Genomic DNA, 19,739 nt, shown 5'->3' with positions numbered 1-19,739 from the left:
AATAAATTATAATTTTAATAAGAATATAAATTTACATAGATTGAATGATTCAATATTAATTGGATTAACATCTTGACTGAAAATTTAAAATAAAAATGAAGGAATTTAGTGGTTAATGTGAATTAAAAACTAGGCTTAAATTATTTATAAAATTTAAAAAAATAAATTTTATAATATAATAAAATATGTTTTCTCATATTTTTTAAGAACAATTTGAAGTAACGAGTAACATTTTGCGTTACCGTTACTTAAAAAAGAAACGCCTTACCGTTACCTCTAGAAGAAGGTAATGAATGGAGTACCTTTTCTTCAAAAAAGGTAACGCCATTAGTAACGACGTACCTTGCAGCACTAGTTTTAAGTATTTTTTTTAAAATAATTGGTGTTGGCGATATGAGCCAGATATCTGGCAGCATCTGGGTATGGGCAAAAAAGTGATACCGGTGCATCTCTGGAATGAACAAATTTAAAACAAAGAGAAAATAATGTTTTTATATTTATACAACCTTCTCTCACACTAAAGGGCATAGTAACAACACCGTAGGCACCTGGAACACCATATAAACAACATATGAAATCCGAAAGGTAATCCAATATGGAAAGATCGTGTTCAACTACAATTATGTAACTTTAAAAAAAAATACAAGTATATATGAGCAATAAGGAACACTTTATTCGCCTATTCCATCCCGGTAATTTTCATTTCTCACTTTCTATTTTTTTTGTATTTTCTTTCTTCTATTCTATCTCTTCCAAAAATCAAAAACACTACTATTTACATCCTAATAAATAAGAAGTTTGTATAAAATATAAATTTAATTCTTTCTATCCTGTTTTATTTTCCTGTATTTTACTTGGAGTCATGCAGCAGTTCTCTTATAGCTATGGCTGCGTTCAGTCTTTGCTTGACATCCAAGTAACTGGAAGGTTCATCAAACATGTAAATTTCGGCCTTTTGCACACAGACCATGGCAATAGCAAATCTCTGAAGTTCGCCACCAGATAATTCATCAATCTTCCGCTCTTTAATTTTGCCAGTAAGATCTAGTCTATTACACACTTCATTTTGGTTTTTTTTGGTGTCCTTTTTGTCCAATAACTCCTGAACTGTTCCCTTTTGTATTAAAAGTAAAGAAACAAAAAATAAACTTAAGTGTGAAAAGAAAAAATGGAGAAGAAAAAAATGAAATTGTAAAAGAAACAATTTTACTTGAACAGCCTTAGGTATTTGATCTACATATTGTGGCTTAATAATGGCTTTCAAATTATCTTCCAAGATTTTTGTGAAATAATTTTGCAATTCAGAGCCGCGGAAGTATATAAGTAATTCACTCCAATCTGGTGGATTCTAATATTTGATTTAAATTAAAGAATATATTAATATATATTTCTTTCAAAAACTATTTTTTTCTTTCAATGTAAATAAAGTTTTCTTATACATTATTACATTTTTCTTTTTAAAATTAGTGCTTATTTTAACCATATTGGCATCCACTGCGATTGAGCATTGGCATGATACTCAGGTTATGGTATCAGCCAATATTTTTCATTTTTTGCCGATATCATAGACTGCATCAGGGCAGTGAAAGCTTTATACCATCAAGCCAATGTAACACCAAAAAAATTGATTCTGCATAATTCTCTTTTATTACATAGGATTTATTCCTTTGGGGTGCATTATTATTATTGTTAACATGGCTACCATATTATTAATATTCAATCAGGTATCTTATTGCAAGATTTGAAAAATGTCAGATTTTTATATAGGCGAAAGAAGCAATCCATGTCTTTGTCCTACAAGAACAGCAGTCGTATAAAAAAACCAATTGAAATTAGGTAAATAAAAGGTATGAATGGTGGTTAGTGAGCTTGGCTATCTAAGTTAAATAACTATGCCTAAATGATTTTCTAAGAACCTGTAATTAGTTTATGTATTTTTTCCTAGAGATTTTAATTCTTGGAGGGGTACGATGCATTTTTAAAATCATTTGAATATCATATTTATGCTACCTGCACAAGCTACTTCGTCATCGGAAACGACGAAAATATTAAAATTTATATTTATAATCATTCCAATTTACTGCAAGTTATATAATATTTATATTTGAAACAGGAGTTAATCATATATGAATTTATTATTTTATCATTAAAATTTAAAAAATGATAAGTTATTATATTTTTAGATAAAATTATTAATTTTAATGATTAAACCATATTTAATAAGTAAAAGTACAATCAAGGCAACGTTTCACTTTATTTAATCATTTTTTAAAAAATTGCTACACCTCCTGATATGGCTGGGGAAGGATACTACTTTTTTTAAAAAATATTATTGAATAATTTAAATTATATTTTATTTATATAGATAAAAATAAAACTTTTCATTAAACAATAACAAAAAATTAGTCCTTTTTCCAGTGCCTCAGAGGGTGGAGTCCACATTAATAGAGGAAATTATGAATTGCCTGCTAGCATTTGACCTCTTTTTTATGTTAATAAATTTTGTAGTAGGCAGAAAGAACACTTAGAGTTGGGAAATAAAAATCAACAGCTTTTAATTTATGTATCAGGTCAATTCAGCAAAACTTTTATCGCGAATGTCGTTTACCGCCAAGGAATTTTATAGCGGAGGTAATATCGCGGAACCAGTTCCGCGAATTTTTTACGCGAGACATTTATAGCCAATTTATTACCGCGAAACCTTAATCGCGAATTCATTACAGCGAATCCATTTTAGCGAAAGTTTTAACCTAAACCCTTTACCGTGAATGTTTTTGCGGGAAGTCATTATCGCGAAACAATAAATATATTACAAATGCATTTATTTAAAGGAAAACAACATATTGAATATTAATTTACTCACAAAGTCCCTTAAATCATAAATGCGAAATGTTTCATGGATCTTTTGTCACTTATTGTCTATTAAGTAAGCATGTAACCTTTATCTGATATGATAAAAAATTAATTAATCAATATCTTTCTGGGCTCTTCTCACGCATAGTTGACTTGTAAGTATGGAGAATATATTTGGCTAAGGTTTTTACCCCAATAAATTCACCCCTCTCCCAACATAATTAAAATGTGCGGTATGTCATTAAAAGTAAATTTGAACAAATATTTTGAAATGTTTAAATATTTTTCACTAAGAATTTTTGCTGATTTCTCAGATTATTTTTAAAAATCATAAAAGGTTTTGCTAAGTAATTTTTTCAAATTTTCTCAGAATTATTTTATTATTATGACACAGAATAATGATTAATTTGAAAACTCAAAAAAACATGCTTATACACTTAAATAAAATAAATAGTAAATATTTCTGAGCAATATATTATATTTTATAAACAATTCAATTCGAAGAAAATTAAAATTTTTATTTAACAAAATCATCTTTCGGGAAATTATTAAAAATTACTTTAAGTAGTTTTGATTCTGAGTAATTAAGGGAAAAATAATAATATATGCTAAAGAACTATCTTACGTGTTTTGTAGTTAAACATTACGTATTGGCTTTAACTATAGAATTAATGTAATTGTCATAATCGTTATTTTTAAACTTTTTTAAAAATATAAATTTTAAACATGTTAAATATAGATTTTTGAGAAAGATGGACCATAGAAAAGTGACATTTGTCATAATCTTTATCTTTAAACTTTTTTAAAGCAAATGGGTAAAAACATATATTATAACCATGTTAATAAGATTTCAGTGAAGATGTACCATAGAAGTGACAATTGTCAAATGCGTTATTTTTAAACTTTTGAATTTTTTTTGAAGCAAATGAGTAAAAATATCAGAGACCTGCAGAGGTACCATTTGCACGGCCCGGCCCGGTTTTAAATTTTTTTGATCCGGCCCGGCCCGGATATTTTAAAAAAAAATTTTTACGGCCCGGCCCGGATATTTTTTAAAAAAAAATTTCAGGCCCGGCTCGAAATTTTTTAAAATTATATTCGACCTGGTATATACAAAAATTCACCTATGAGGTATTTTACCATATTTTTCAGCGAGTATTATCGCTTATTATTTAAAAAATACATGTAAAAAGCTAATATTTTGAGAATATTATATTGAATTTATAAAAATTATAAAACTGTTATTTATAAAAATGGATATTTTGAGCATATATTATATTTTATATTGCATTTATAAAAATAAAACTAATATTCATAAAAATGGTAATAATATTTGTCATATACTATATTTTATATTACATTTAAAAAAAAAACTAATATTTAATTTATAAAAATGGAAAATATTTTGAGAATATAATATATTGTATTTAATTTACTATTTAATTTATAAAATAAAAATAAATAGCTATTTAAAAAAATGCATGTATAATAAATAGTTTGAAAATATAATCTATTGCACAATATAAATATAATTTATTTTATAATATAAATTTTTAACAAAAGAAGATAATTGTATTATATAATATTGTAAAAAAAAATAATGAAAAATGTTGGATTAAAAACTTTCATGACTCAAGGTAAATATAATAAATGCAATAAATATTTGACAGTTTGCAAAGTAAAAAACCAGCATGATTGACGAAACCCTATACTCAAGAAAGATATTAAAAATTCACAAATATCATGAAGAAAGAGAAGCATATCTACCTTTTCAGGTTGAAGATTACTTCTTCTTTCTTCAAGAATTCTCCCAGTAGTGGAAAAATTCCGCTCACAGCTTGCACTTGAAGCAGGAATTGCCAATACCCGTTTTGCCAATTTTGCTAAAATTGGAAATTCGCTTTGATGAGCCGCCCACCACTCTAACAAATTATCCACCTTAAATGTTTCATCTATTTTTTTATTTATGTAATTATAATATTCATCATCGGGTATTGACATATTACCAGAATTACCATCGCCCTATTTGTCATAAAACGATTCAGTTTGTTTAACAACAGTCGTAATTTGACTGGTCGATGGTATTTCATTTACTTCCTGAGCCTCTTGTAATTTAATATAATCTTTTATATAGTTTTCCGTCATTTTGCGATCTGTCCCTGACTACATACGTAATTGCTTGAATTTGGGACAGAGAAAAAGAGAAATAAAATGATACTTGTGTAAAACAAATTTTTCAATTAAAAAATGCTTTATATTAAGTAAAATCAATTTTATTTCTCCTTTTCGCTTTGAAAGGTATTACAAACTTTAAGAAGTGATATTCCTTTGGTAAAATATATTCTAAAAATTTAGATATGAATTATAAAAAAATATATTAATAATACTTGAATATTGGGGCTTATTTAAGATATTCCTTTATTTGATTGTTTTGGTAAAATATGTTGTAAAAATTTAGATATGAATTATAAAAAAATATATTAATACTTTGAATAAATTTGCAGGAAATTAATAATTAGATCGATCTGTGGGTTGTTAGGTAGTGTTAACCATCACCCAATATTATATTAATCATAACTATAATATAATCTTATAACCATAAACACATAATGTAAAAATTTTTATAAAAAATATTAAGGCCCGGCCCGGATCTTAGGCCCGGCCCAGATATATTAAAAAAAAATTCTTTAGGCCCGGCCCGGGTATATTTAAGTTTAGGGCCGGGCCTGCAGGTCTCTGAAAAATATAAAGTGTAAGCTTGTTAAATTGAAATTTTAGTGAAGATGTATCATAGTAAAATGACATTGTCAGAATTTTTAAGCTATTTTGAGGAAAGGAGCAAGCTTTTAACCTAGGCCGGCCCATCTTAAGCGGGAGAGTAAAATAATTTTATAAAACGGACGAGCGGGCGGGTTAAATAATTATTAAACTCTTCACATATCAAATAAGTTATAAACAGCAAAATAAATTTTAATAAAAATATAATTTATCAATTTTAAAATCAAGACAAATTTTATAGACTTTAAATCAAAAAGTCTGAAATAGCCTTTGTTTTCTCTCATATAAATATCATTAGGTAAAGATCATACTTTACTTATAATATGCGCGAAACCAGAAAGGGGAGGAATTGCACCCCCCCCCTCACCGAAGCAAACATTTTTCGAAATATATAAAAGATTTTCATAATATGTTAATCGCAAAGTAATCTATTTCAAATTATATTCTATTTTAAATATTAACAGAAAGTTAAAAAATTTAAATATTTTTCTTTGTATTAAATTTTATCTCACAAAATATTTAAGTTTATTTTCTTACACTTTTATGAATATAAAAAAATTTTATCAATCAAAAAAAATTCATTTAGATTATCTCTATTAATAACTATGATTAGGAAAATTTCTAGTGTATATAAAATGTTCAGATATCCAAATAGACAGAATTAGAATAAAATTATTTCTAAAGTGCTATAGGAAGAAATAAACTGCAAAAAGCATGCCCGATAAGATGGAACATTCGGCTACTGGATTGTCTAGGGGGATGAATGATAATAGATGATTGACTTATTTTTTGTAAATTATAGTTTTAAGTGACACTTCTTCTGGGTGATATATATAATTATAGATGACCTGGTAAATTTGACAATATTTTCATTTATTTACTTAGGAGTTAGGTAGGACTAATATTTTTACGCAAAAATTTTTAAAAATAAAAATATGATATGAGAAACAACGTCTAAGGATAATAACCCCGGGTGTTTTTCTTATTTCTTAAATTTTCATTTTTTTAAATTTTATAAATAAAAAACTAAAATTATTTTTTTCTTAAATATTAATTCCTACCTTAGAGAACTTGCTAATCTATTATTTTTTTATAGCACTTATATAACCCCGGCTTTCCCTAATCATATTTTTACAAAATAATATTTAATTTTTTAAAATATATTAATTTTTTGATTTAAATAACAAATCATAATATTTTATAAAAAAAATTTAAAATATGTGAATTTAATTTATTTATGCTTTTGGTTATATATGTATGGCGCCACATATCATTTATTTTTACAGTTTTATTTTTTAGAATTAAAAATAAAATATTAATTTATTAAACCTACAATATTATAAATGAAATACTAACAAATCAATTTGTACTCTTTAATAAAAATATAAATATTCGATTCGTATTTTTGGAAGGTATACTTGGTAATAAAAGAACCCTGGATGTAATTTGACCTAGTTAAAGATTTTGTATATAAGGAATATATCTATCAAACTTCAAAATTATTGATTTTATATTTTTTTTTAAATATTTACAATTTGTTGAGCTTAGAGGGTATGGGGTATTGAGTCAACAATTATTTAGCATAATGAAATTATGGCTTAATGATGGGGGCTCCCACTCATATATTTTTGTGAACAGTAATTTTATCACAAATTTTTTGATTTTTAAATCAAAAAGTTAAAGCACCAATTTCTCCTAATTGATAATGATATACTATAGTCTAGAGTGGTAGTTTTTAATAATATTTATGTAAGATCTGCATGGTATAATAACTTAAAGTAATAGCGAATATGGAAATTGTCACTTTTCTTTTTCATCCTTACTGAAATTTTAATTTAAATGCTCACAATTTATATTTTTACCTATTTGCTTTAAAATAATGAATATTACAATTGTCATTTTTCAATGGTTCATCTGCACAGAAATTTTAATTTAACATGCTTAAAATTTATATTTTTACCCATTTGCTTCAAAATCTCCAAAATAATTGAAAAATAATGAATATGATTGTCATTTTCTATGATTCATTTTCACTAAAATCGCAATTTAACATGTTTACAATTTATTTTTTTGCCAATTTTCTAAAAAATAAATTCAAAAAGTTTAAAAATAACGATTATGACATTTGTCACATTTCTATGGGGCATCTTAATTTAACATGTTTACAGTTTATATTTTTACCCATTTACTACAAAAATTTAAAATTAACGATTATGACAATTGTCACTTTTCTATGGTATATTCTCATTTAAATTTATTACAATTTATAATTTTACCTTGCTTCAAAAAAATTTAAAAATAACGATCATGACAATTGTCACCTTTCTATAGTACATCTTCATTTAAATTTTAATTTGACATATTTACAATTTATAATTTCACCCATTTGCTTCAAAAAAATTCAAAAAAGTTTAAAAATAACGAATTGTAATTTTTTTATTATACATCCTAATTTAATTTTAATTTAATAAGTTTACAAATATTATTACCCATTTGCTTCAAAAAAATTCTAAAAAGTTAAAAAATAAGGATTATGACAATGACAATTTTGATGGTACATCCTCATTTAAATTTTAATCTATCATGTTTACAATTTATATTTTTACCCATTGGATTCAAAAAAAAATTTAAAAATGACGATTATGACAATTGTTACTTTTTATGATACATCCTCATTTAAATTTTAATTTAACATGTTTACAATTTATATTTTTACCCATTTGCTTCAAAAAAATTTTAAAAAGTTAAAAATAAGGGTTATGACAATTGTTACTTTTCTATGGTTCAAATTCCCTAAAATATCAATTTAACATGTTTACAATTCATTTTTTTTATCTATTTGCTTCAAAAAAATTCAAAGTTTAAAAATAATGATTATGACAATTGTCACTTTTCTAAAATACATCTTCGCTAAAATACTATTGGCATGTTATTATATATATTTTTAGTCATTTGCGTCAAAATAACTTAAAAAATATGTCACTTTTCTATGGTTCATCTTCACTGATATCTCAATTTACCATGTTTACAATTTAATTTTTACCCCGAGTATATAGTAATGCAAGTTCGGCCTTAAAATTGTTGACTATGGGTCAACTAAGCCTACCAAATGGTTCGGCCAACTAAATGGATCAACTTAAGCTGAATATCGACTAATTTAGTGGCTAAAGTTTTTAGTCGATTTGAATTAGACTAATTAACAAGACTAAATAATTATTGCGATATTGACCTCGTGATATTAAATTCGTTATAATATCTTTGTGATATATTCGCTATATAGTGTTCGCGATAATGACTTCGTTATAAAATTTTCGCGATTATTGATTCGCGATAAAAGTTTCACTGCAATGTATTCGCTTTATAGGTTTTGCTATAAAAAAATTCGCGATATTGTCTTCGTGGAAAAGTATTAGCGATAAAATTCATTCGCGAAAAAGTATTTCGTGATAAAAGTTTCGCTGAATTGACATGGAGCCTTTAATTTAAGCCTCATATTACATTCACATTCAATATTAAGCTTATGCAACTAAAGTCGGCAAAAGAGGAAGAGAAGGATATATTTTGTGATAAAATACTAGAAATCATATCAGGCGTGCCAAATGGGGAGGCAATTGTATGAAGAAAGAGTTCGTTTTTTACAAAATGTTGAAGGAGAGGCTATTAGACCATATAAATGTTTGCATGGAACATACTCTTCAAGAAAGGTCGAAAGAATGGAGATTTATGAATTCGGGGATGCAATTTAGTGGATTATTTAATGGTAAGGAGAAGCGATAGAGGCAATAACAAATGTGAGGGTAATTGCAAGAGAGGAGTATGTTTAAAATAATTATTTTGAGTTCGAGATTTCTTCTATATTTTTTAAATAATGCTGTATGCTACAACTTCCTATGCCTAAATCTAAAAAAAAATTGAAAATTAAACCAGATGGTGGGCTTGTTTTAAAACTCAACAAAACCCATTCGCATAATAGTTTAAATATTTCTTTATCATTTTTTACTTTGAAACATGAGATTTTAATCAACTTTGTTAGATAAGTTAAGGATAGGCTTATAAAGATATTTAAAAATATTTTTTGGAAAGGTTCGGCAAGAAAAAATATTACACAATTTGCAGATCTCTGAGATAGATAATAAAGAGAAATAAATAAATTCTAACTTTTCTTAAAATATCAAGTATAGTAATGACATATAATATAAATGATTGTTTGCTTTAAAGCATTAAGGTAATTTTGAACAGAAAATGCTAGGTGTAAAAATGCCACAATAGTATTAGCCTATATTATGAAAAAAAGGTATTTCAATTGCAAAATGATATAAAATTTAGGAGTAAAATAGGTGTATCCATGTAACTTCAAAATCACTCATATATTATTAGTGAAACTACAATATTAAAAATTAATAGGACTATGCTGATTCACAAATTTTTCACTGATCCAATTCAATCTTATATTACTTAAAACCAATCTGATTCTGATCTGATAATTATATTGATTCTTATTTACCATCTATTTTGAGTTTATAAATATTTTCTATTTTAAAAAAAAACCAACTTTTAATTAATTATTAAGTATAATATTTTTATTCTCCAAAATTAATAATCTCATTAAAAATATTTGCAATGTTTATGGATAAATGAAGTGTTGTTAAACAGTTCCATTTAATCAATCAATTTTAACCAAATATTATTAACTAAGCCTCAAAATTGTACCAATAGAAGTCCAACTGCTACTGTAGGCCAAATAAGGCCCTCAAACAAATCCTCTTTCCTTAGCCATAGATATCCTAAATTTACATTGATGCAATAAGGATGAGATAAATAAGTTAAAATAGAGGTATTTAATATGTTTCTATATGGTACAAATAAAAGTCAAGAAAAAAGATTAATAGTTTAGGTTATTAAAAATGTTTAATATTATAAATGATATAAAATTTTCCTAATATAAGTATATGAACAATCATATAAAATAACCAACTACAATGGTAATTGATACGGTTATTTTTTTTTAGAAAATAAATAATTTGTATAATGGTATTTTATAAAGTCTAATAAATAAGAAGAATCAATCCAATTTCATTTTACCAAAATAATTATTAAAATATTTGTCTTTATTGTAAATACTTAATTTACTTTCTTTGTATCATATATATAATTATTTTAAACCTCATATTTTCCTAAATTGGGTTTGAGTTTACCAGCTAAAATTTTCAAAGCAGTGGATTTTCCAATTCCATTTGTGCCAACAAGTCCTAACACTTCACCAGGTCGGGGAATAGGTAATCTTTTTCATAAGAGAATGTTAAAGGGAAACTTAAAGCAAATTTAACAATACCATTACTTTTCCAACATTATGTTTATTTAGAAATAATAGCATTAAGTTAATGATTTATAAATGTAATTCAGAACAATGAGAAAAAATAAAATATTGTTATATATTTAAACAATATTTCTGATTAAAATAATGAAGAACCATTTTATGTCTATAAACTTTATTAAAATATACCTGTGCAATTTAAATGAATTAGCAGAGTATCTATGAGTAGTATCTTTTTCTAAATCACTGGGAAGATTTATAATAGTTATAGCTTCAAATGGGCATTTTTTGACACATATCCCACATCCAATACAAAGTTCTTCCGAAATATTAGCAATTTTGGACAATGGTGTGACTTCAATGCATAGTTTACCTATTTATCAAAAAGATTAATTATAATTTCAAGAAAATATAAAAAATTCACCCATTTTATTAACTGGGCAAGATCTTTTGCATTCTTGGCGACATTTTTTAGGTTTGCATCTATCTTTATTTACAATAGCTATACGTATCATTTTGGTTTCTGGCATGATGAATCGCTTCAATGTTAAAATTTGCTTTTGCGAAATGAGGAAATCTCATCGAATTATAGAGGGAGTTAAACAAGTTTTAATTCGGTAAACCAGGTTAATATCGAAAACTTTAACAAACTGTTTCATTCAATCATCGTTAAAAAAAAAAGAAAATTCGAAATCAAGTTTAAAATAATATTTGATTGTTTTCTAAGATTTGGCTAAATATTTTTATAATCTTTTGCATAAATTCTTTATGATTATTAAATTTTAGGATCTGCTATCATTATCATCAGGTTAAGATTTCTAGACTGAAGAAATAAATAATTATTGTTATTTCAGGAATATGATTCAACAAAATATTATAATTTGTTCTTCAATTTATGTAGTAAATATTTTTGAAATCTTTTGATTAAATTATTTATGATCTGTATAATTATCATCAAGTTAAGATTTCTAGATTGAAGATGAATAATTATTTATACTTCAGGAATATTGTTCAACAAAATATTATGATTTATTTTATAATTTTCTAATTAGAAGAATTATATTTTTTATGCAATCCATATTATTAGAAAAATATTATGTAATATTTTTAGTAAATCTGCTAAGATGCTGTATACTTATTTGATTTTACAAAACTACGTTGTTAAGAATAAAAATGAAATGTATTAATAGAAGTAATTCTTGAAATATATTTTTATTTTATTCGTTATCATATCGCATTTTCTTTTCTATTAAAATTCATATAATAAATATAATAATGAAAATAAACATTTTACAAAAAATACAAATATAAACTGTAAAGATTCTATCAAATATAACTACGAATAAGAATATCTTGTATTTAATGAATAAGATTCACATGTATGTATTTCTATATAAAACTATATATTAATAATAATTGACAGCCCATCACTTCTTCAACGTCATAATAATAATTGACAGCCCATCATTTCTTTGACGTCATCCCGACACTTCCCCCCTTTACAAACACTTTTTCATTTTTCCATCTCATACTCACCCTCCAGCATCACACCATTCCAATCATTAGTCTAACAATATACCATTCCATTCATTCGACCAAATCCCATCTGCCTCCCATTTGCCCATTACCATTCATCATCATCCCAATCCCACAGGATTGCAAGATCCATATGTATTTCCTCCAGCATCATACCATTCCAAATCCAATCATTCGTCTAACAACATACCATTCCATTCATTCGACCAAATCCCATCTGCCTCCCATTTGCCCATTACCATTCATCATCATCCCAATCCTATATAATTGCAAGATCCATATATATGTATTTTCCTCCAGCATCATACCATTCCAATCATTCGTCTAACAACAAACCATTCCATTCATTCAACCAAATCCCATCTGCCTCCCATTTGCCCATAACCATTCATCATCATTCCAATCCCATATCATTGCAAGATCCATATATATGTATTTCCTCCAGCATCATACCATTCCAATCATTAGACCAACAATATACCATTCCATTCATTCGACCAAATCCCATCTGCCTCCCATTTGCCCATTACCATTCATCATCATCCCAATCCCACAGGATTGCAAGATCCATATATATGTATTTCCTCCAGCATCATACCATTCCAAATCCAATCATTCGTCTAACAACATACCATTCCATTCATTCGACCAAATCCCATCTGCCTCCCATTTGCCCATTACCATTCATCATCATCCCAATCCTATATAATTGCAAGATCCACATATATGTATTTTCCTCCAGCATCATACCATTCCAATCATTTGTCTAACAACAAACCATTCCATTCATTCAACCAAATCCCATCTGCCTCCCATTTGCCCATAACCATTCATCATCATTGCAATCCCATATCATTGCAAGATCCATATATATGTATTTCCTCCAGCATCATACCATTCCAATCATTCGTCTAACAACAAACCATTCCATTCATTCAACCAAATCCCATCTGCCTCCCATTTGCCCATTACCATTCATCATCATCCCAATCCTATATAATTGCAAGATCCACATATATGTATTTTCCTCCAGCATCATACCATTCCAATCATTTGTCTAACAACAAACCATTCCATTCATTCAACCAAATCCCATCTGCCTCCCATTTGCCCATAACCATTCATCATCATTGCAATCCCATATCATTGCAAGATCCATATATATGTATTTCCTCCAGCATCATACCATTCCAATCATTCGTCTAACAACAAACCATTCCATTCATTCGACCAAATCCCATCTGCCTCCCATTTGCCCATTACCATTCATCATCATCCCAATCCTATATAATTGCAAGATCCATATATATGTATTTTCCTCCAGCATCATACCATTCCAATCATTCGTCTAACAACAAACCATTCCATTCATTCAACCAAATCCCATCTGCCTCCCATTTGCCCATTACCATTCATCATCATCCCAATCCCACAGGATTGCAAGATCCATATATATGTATTTCCTCCAGCATCATACCATTCCAAATCCAATCATTCGTCTAACAACATACCATTCCATTCATTCGACCAAATCCCATCTGCCTCCCATTTGCCCATTACCATTCATCATCATCCCAATCCTATATAATTGCAAGATCCACATATATGTATTTTCCTCCAGCATCATACCATTCCAATCATTTGTCTAACAACAAACCATTCCATTCATTCAACCAAATCCCATCTGCCTCCCATTTGCCCATAACCATTCATCATCATTGCAATCCCATATCATTGCAAGATCCATATATATGTATTTCCTCCAGCATCATACCATTCCAATCATTCGTCTAACAACAAACCATTCCATTCATTCAACCAAATCCCATCTGCCTCCCATTTGCCCATTACCATTCATCATCATCCCAATCCCACAGCTTTGCAAGATCCATATATATGTATTTCCTCCAGCATCATACCATTCCAAATCCAATCATTTGTCTAACAACATACCATTCCATTCATTCGACCAAATCCCATCTGCCTCCCATTTCCCATTACAGTTCATCATCATCCCATCTGCCTTTTGCCCATTACCATTCATCATTATCCAAATCCCATTCCCATCACCATCCTAGCTCTTGCAAATCAAATCCACAAATCAAACTTGACCATTGCAAATCAAACTAGACCAATGACAAATCAAACTAGACCAATGACAAATCAAATTTAACCATTGCTAAATCTCATTCAAATAGACCATTACCATTGTTACTCATTTGCCCATTACCATTCTTCCTCACCCACATCTATCACCATTGTCTTCCAAATCATTATCCATCTTGTCTCATTCACAACCTTCTCCATCTCTTCCATTTAATCCTTTCTTTGTATCATTATCATTGTACTTTCCTCATTACTCATCCTCCAATCTCAACAGATAATTTCACCTCCCATCTGGATATTACCCATTAATCATCTAACACCAAATTACCTTTCTATATCCTTCCTTTTTCATTAAAATTTTTTTTTAAAAAAAACTCTTTCCTTTTTCCTTTTTTAATTTTTAATTTTTTTTTTAATTTTCTTTTTATTCCTTTTTTTCCTTTCTTTTATTTTTCTTTTTTTTTTTCATTTTCTTTTTTTTTCTTTAACCATATTTTCTCTTTTTCTTTTTTAAATTTCAAACAAAACAACATCTTGACAATACCAATATCAATTATTTTATACATATAACATTATTTTCACAAACTATACATAAATATATAATCATTTCTTGCTACATCCATTCCAAAAAAATATTTAAAAACACCATATTCTAATTGGTTACCACCAAATAAATTTTCTAAGAATATTTATATTTTTTCAATCACTCATTAACATTAAATAAATATTATCTTCTTTTCTTTTTTTTTTACATTATACATATTAATACTAAAAGGAGTAAATTAAATGATTTAATAGTTTATAGATTAAATTTATATAGATATATATTTAATAATAAAATTATTAGTATTATTTGGAAAGTAGATATATATATTAATATTTATAAAAATTATCTTAATGTGAGTAGTGTTTTTAGGATGATTTTGATTAAATTTTTATATTTTATTAATTTTTATAATATGTATAATTTTCATTGGAATATTTTACATGTATTGTTAAATAGGGATTATTTTGTCTCTAGTTTTATATATATATATGGGGGTGTTTAAGTGAGATTGGTGATAATTGTGTAGATGTGATGATTGGGGTATCAAGAGAATCTATAGAGACACGGAAAGTAAGGGAGGAAGGAGGGTTAAAATGGGGAAGGGTTGGAAGAAGTTAAGTCTTGTTGAGGAGTCCAAAGTCTTGGAGAAAGTATTGAGTCCTAGGGGCATAGTCCGGGGTCTAAAGTCCATTAGTAATTTGACTGGGGGGAGTAAGTTGCATGGGTTATTTTTGAGTCCACAAGGGGAGTCCAAACAGAGGGGTCAGGTGGGTGAGACAGAAAGGGTGGTTGGGGAGGGGTCAAATGTAAGATCCGGGGTTGGGGAGAAAATTAGTAGATGTCCACATGGGGTTTTAAACATGGAAGGGATTCAGGTAGAATTTTTAATTGATACTGGAGCGACAGTGAGTTTAATGGCAATAGGGGATATGTTGAAGTATTGGCAGGAGAAGAAGTTAGAGAAATTAGATAAGGTGTTGTATCTATTGAATGGGAAGACAGTTGAAAGTAGGGGAGAGTTGACAATGCAAATACCAGGGGTTAATAGTGTTATTCGATTTTGTATAGTAGATAAATTGGAGAAGATTATTTTGGGGTGGGATAATTTATGGTGGGTAGGGCCATTGTATAATTGGTGGGGTGAATTTAAGGGGATTGAGAAAGAGATGAGTAAGAAGGAGATGGTAGAGGAGGTTCAAGTAATGCAGAAGGAAGGGGAAAATGGATTGATGATGGATGATATAAGGCCGGAGAGTAGAGAAGGGGATGGAATGTTTGAGAGGGAAATAAAGGAGATTTTGGAGAAGTATAAGATAATATTTGAGAAAGGGTTAGGGATGAAAGATTTTGAAGTTAGTATGAATATAAAGAAGGATTACAAGCCTAGATTTTTACCTTCAAGTAGAATTCCTTTTCAATGGCGCAAGGAGATTAATAACGAGTTAAATAGGTGGAAAGAGGAAGGGATAATAATACCTGTGGTACATAGTGAGTGGGCTACTCCATTAGTACCTGTTCGTAAGGCAGATGGTAAGTTACGTTTGTGTGCTGATTTTAGGATAAATTAGAATCCGGGTTTAGTTGAGGTGAGATATCCTTTGCCAAGGGTAGAGGAAATCCTAGATAGTTTGGGAGGGGTTAGATGGTTTTCAAAGGTGGATTTTAGTAATGCCTATTTGCAATTAAAGGTGAATAAGGAAATGAATGATAAGTTAACGATTAATACACCGAAGGGGTTATTTAATTTTTTGCGATTACCTTTTGGATTAAATTTATCGGCCCAGGTGTTTCAGAAGACCATGTCGGAAGTGTTTGCTAGAATCCAAGGGATATTTTATTATTTATATGATGTGTTGATAGTGGGCAAAACAAGGGAAGAATATAATAATAGATTGAGAATAGCTTTAGCAAGGATTTTAGAGAAATGGTTAAGAGCTAATGTAAGGAAAAGTATCTTTGGAGTATAAGAGATAGAATATTTAAGACATGATATAAGAAAATATGAAATTAGACCCATGAATATGAATGTTGATAGTATATTGAAGATGCGAGTGCCGAAAAACAAATTGGAGTTGCAGTCATTTCTGGGGATGATTAATTATCATCATCGTTTTATTGAAGATTTTACGAGGGTGGCGATCCCATTGTATGAGTTAATTAAGAAGAATAGTAAGTTTGACTGGGGAGATAGGCAGGAAAGGAGTTTTCAAAATTTGAAGCAAGAGTTAGTAAGAGTCTCTTACTGGTGAGTTTTAATGAAGAATATGAGGTAATATTAACCGCGGATGCTTCTAATGAGGGGGTTGGAGGGGTATTGTTGCATATAATAGAGTGGAGGGAACGACCAATATTGTATTTTTCAAGAGCTCTAAGTAAAGCAGAAAGGAATTATTCCGTCATAGAGAAAGAGGCATTAGTGTTAAAGATAGGGTTAATAAAATGTAGAGAATATTTAAAAGGCAGAAGTTTTGTAGCATACACTGATCATAAGCGTTGGTGGGGTTAATTAAGAAGGACAACTGGGAATTGTTGTTATCAGAACGTTTGCAGCAATGGTTGTTATTAGTTTGGTCATTTAACATGGAATTGCGGTATAGGAAAGGGAAGGAGAATTTTATGCCTGATGTTATGTCCGGGCTATGTGTGGGAGAGTCAATGGTAGGAGATGGGGACGGTAGAGAGGAGAAGATAAATGTAATAGGGGTTAAGAGAGAGAAAGATTATGTGAAGTGGGGTGAGTTAGTGGAGGCAACGAAACAGGACATGGAATTAAGTAGAGTGGTGAGCAGTTTAAAGGGGGAGTGTGAATGTGATATAAGAGATAGGAGGTATGAGTTATTGAAGGAAGATTTAAGTTTGGTGGATGGGAATGTAGTAAGAGGGTATCGGATGGTCATACCGATGTCTTTGAGAGAGTTTGTATTGGAAATGTTGCATATGGGGCATCAGGGGGTGAGTAAAATGAAGAAAGATGCGAGAGAGTATATATGGTGGCCCAGTATTAATGCGGAGATTGTAGGGTTAGTGCATAAGTGTGAAACGTGTAATGAGTGGAAAGCTGTGCCGGGTAGGAATAAGAGAGATAGATGGGAGAAGGCTCAGAGGTCTGGTGAGAGGGTACATGTCGATTTCTTTGAGTTGGATAGAAAGTTTATTATGGGATTATTGAAACGATTGTTTCTGATGGAGGTCCTACTTAGGGTAAAGGATTCAAAGAATTCTGTGAGAGGTTAGGAATAATACATTTTATGTCTCCACCTAATTATCCCCGCTCAAATGGTCAAGCAGAACGGATGGTGGGAATAGTTAAGGGATGGTTGAAAAGGGAGAAATATGGAGAGGGAAAGGTGTGGTTAGCACAATTATTTTATAATAATTCATTAAAACAAAACAACATCTTGACAATACCAATATCAATTATTTTATACATATAACATTGTTTTCAAAAACTATACATTAATATAAAATCATTTCTTGCTACATCCATTCCAAAAAAATATTTAAAAACACCATATTCTAATTGGTTACCACCAAATAAATTTTTTAAGAATATATATATTTTTTCAATCACTCATTAACATTAAATATATAAATTTAAACTATAAACTAAATCATTTAATTTACTCCTTTCCTTCAGTCATGTCCCTACCCTCTCATGAATTCCCGGGCAATCCTTAATCAAATGATTCTCCTTACCACACTTAAAACATCTTCTATACCCTTCCATATTTCTCACTTCACCTACTACATTGCATTACTGATATGACCCTCTCTGCCACATCTAAAACAATGTATTCCCTTTACTACCTTCTATCCCAGCTCCATCTCCGCCCTTCTTTCCAGCCGGAATCCTACATTACAATTCCCCTCACATACTCTCTTCACACTTATTCTTCCCATCCAAAACCCCACATAATACACTATTAAAACTATTACTAACACCATTATTGCTAATACATGTAACTGACTAACAGTATAATAGATAAATTTTGCCATTTCCACCCTATTACTATAATAAAGAAACTAAAAACTTAATTAAATATATTCTAAAGTTCTGATTTGATAATAACAAAATCACTGTTAAAACTATCAATGTATAAATAATATAACACATTAATCTTAACAAATTAACCTAATTTAACCTGAATTCTTCTAAATATGCGCAAGGTCCATAGTTTCGGCACCACTGTAAATATTCTATCAAATATAACTACGAATAAGAATATCTTGTATTTAATGAATAAGATTCACATGTAATGAATAAGAATATCTTGTATTTAATGAATAAGATTCACATATATGTATTTCTATATAAAACTATATATTAATAATAATTGACAGCCCATCACTTCTTCAACGTCATAATAATAATTGACAGCCCATCACTTCTTCAACGTCATCACGACATAAACAATTAAATACATGATATTTTTCCCCATTTTCTGATATCGATCTTGACTTGTAGTTTATAACTTTTGTGTAATACTTCCTTCCGCTTCTTGATTTGTATCATTTTCCTCCCTTTCATTTTATGTCTCTTCTGTTCTTTCTTCTACATACTCTTCAATTAATATATATTCGGTTCCTTTTCTTAATTGATTTGTA

At 28.9% G+C, this 19,739-nt stretch overlaps 1 protein-coding gene across 1 annotated transcript in view; it reads right to left on the bottom strand.

Moving 5' to 3' along the window:
* The window catches only part of LOC135922828 (protein Pixie-like), a 34,503-nt gene extending 22,995 nt beyond the window's left edge, over positions 1 to 11,508 (bottom strand). The window contains exons 1-6 of the mRNA XM_065457311.1: positions 11,370 to 11,508; positions 11,135 to 11,318; positions 10,795 to 10,912; positions 1,211 to 1,348; positions 855 to 1,114; positions 507 to 628 (exon numbers count right to left, since the gene is read on the bottom strand). Of these exons, the coding sequence (XP_065313383.1) occupies positions 507 to 628; positions 855 to 1,114; positions 1,211 to 1,348; positions 10,795 to 10,912; positions 11,135 to 11,318; positions 11,370 to 11,475 (928 nt within the window). The 5' untranslated portion in view covers positions 11,476 to 11,508. The remainder of the gene's footprint in view (positions 1 to 506; positions 629 to 854; positions 1,115 to 1,210; positions 1,349 to 10,794; positions 10,913 to 11,134; positions 11,319 to 11,369) is intronic.
* Positions 11,509 to 19,739: the final 8,231 nt, after the last annotated feature.

This window comes from Gordionus sp. m RMFG-2023, chromosome 1 (assembly GCF_954871325.1).
Source record: "Gordionus sp. m RMFG-2023 chromosome 1, tfGorSpeb1-WG-v2, whole genome shotgun sequence".
In the NCBI taxonomy this organism is placed as follows: Eukaryota; Metazoa; Nematomorpha; class Gordioida; order Chordodea; family Parachordodidae; genus Gordionus; species Gordionus sp. m RMFG-2023.
This window is presented reverse-complemented; position numbering and strand designations above follow the sequence as displayed.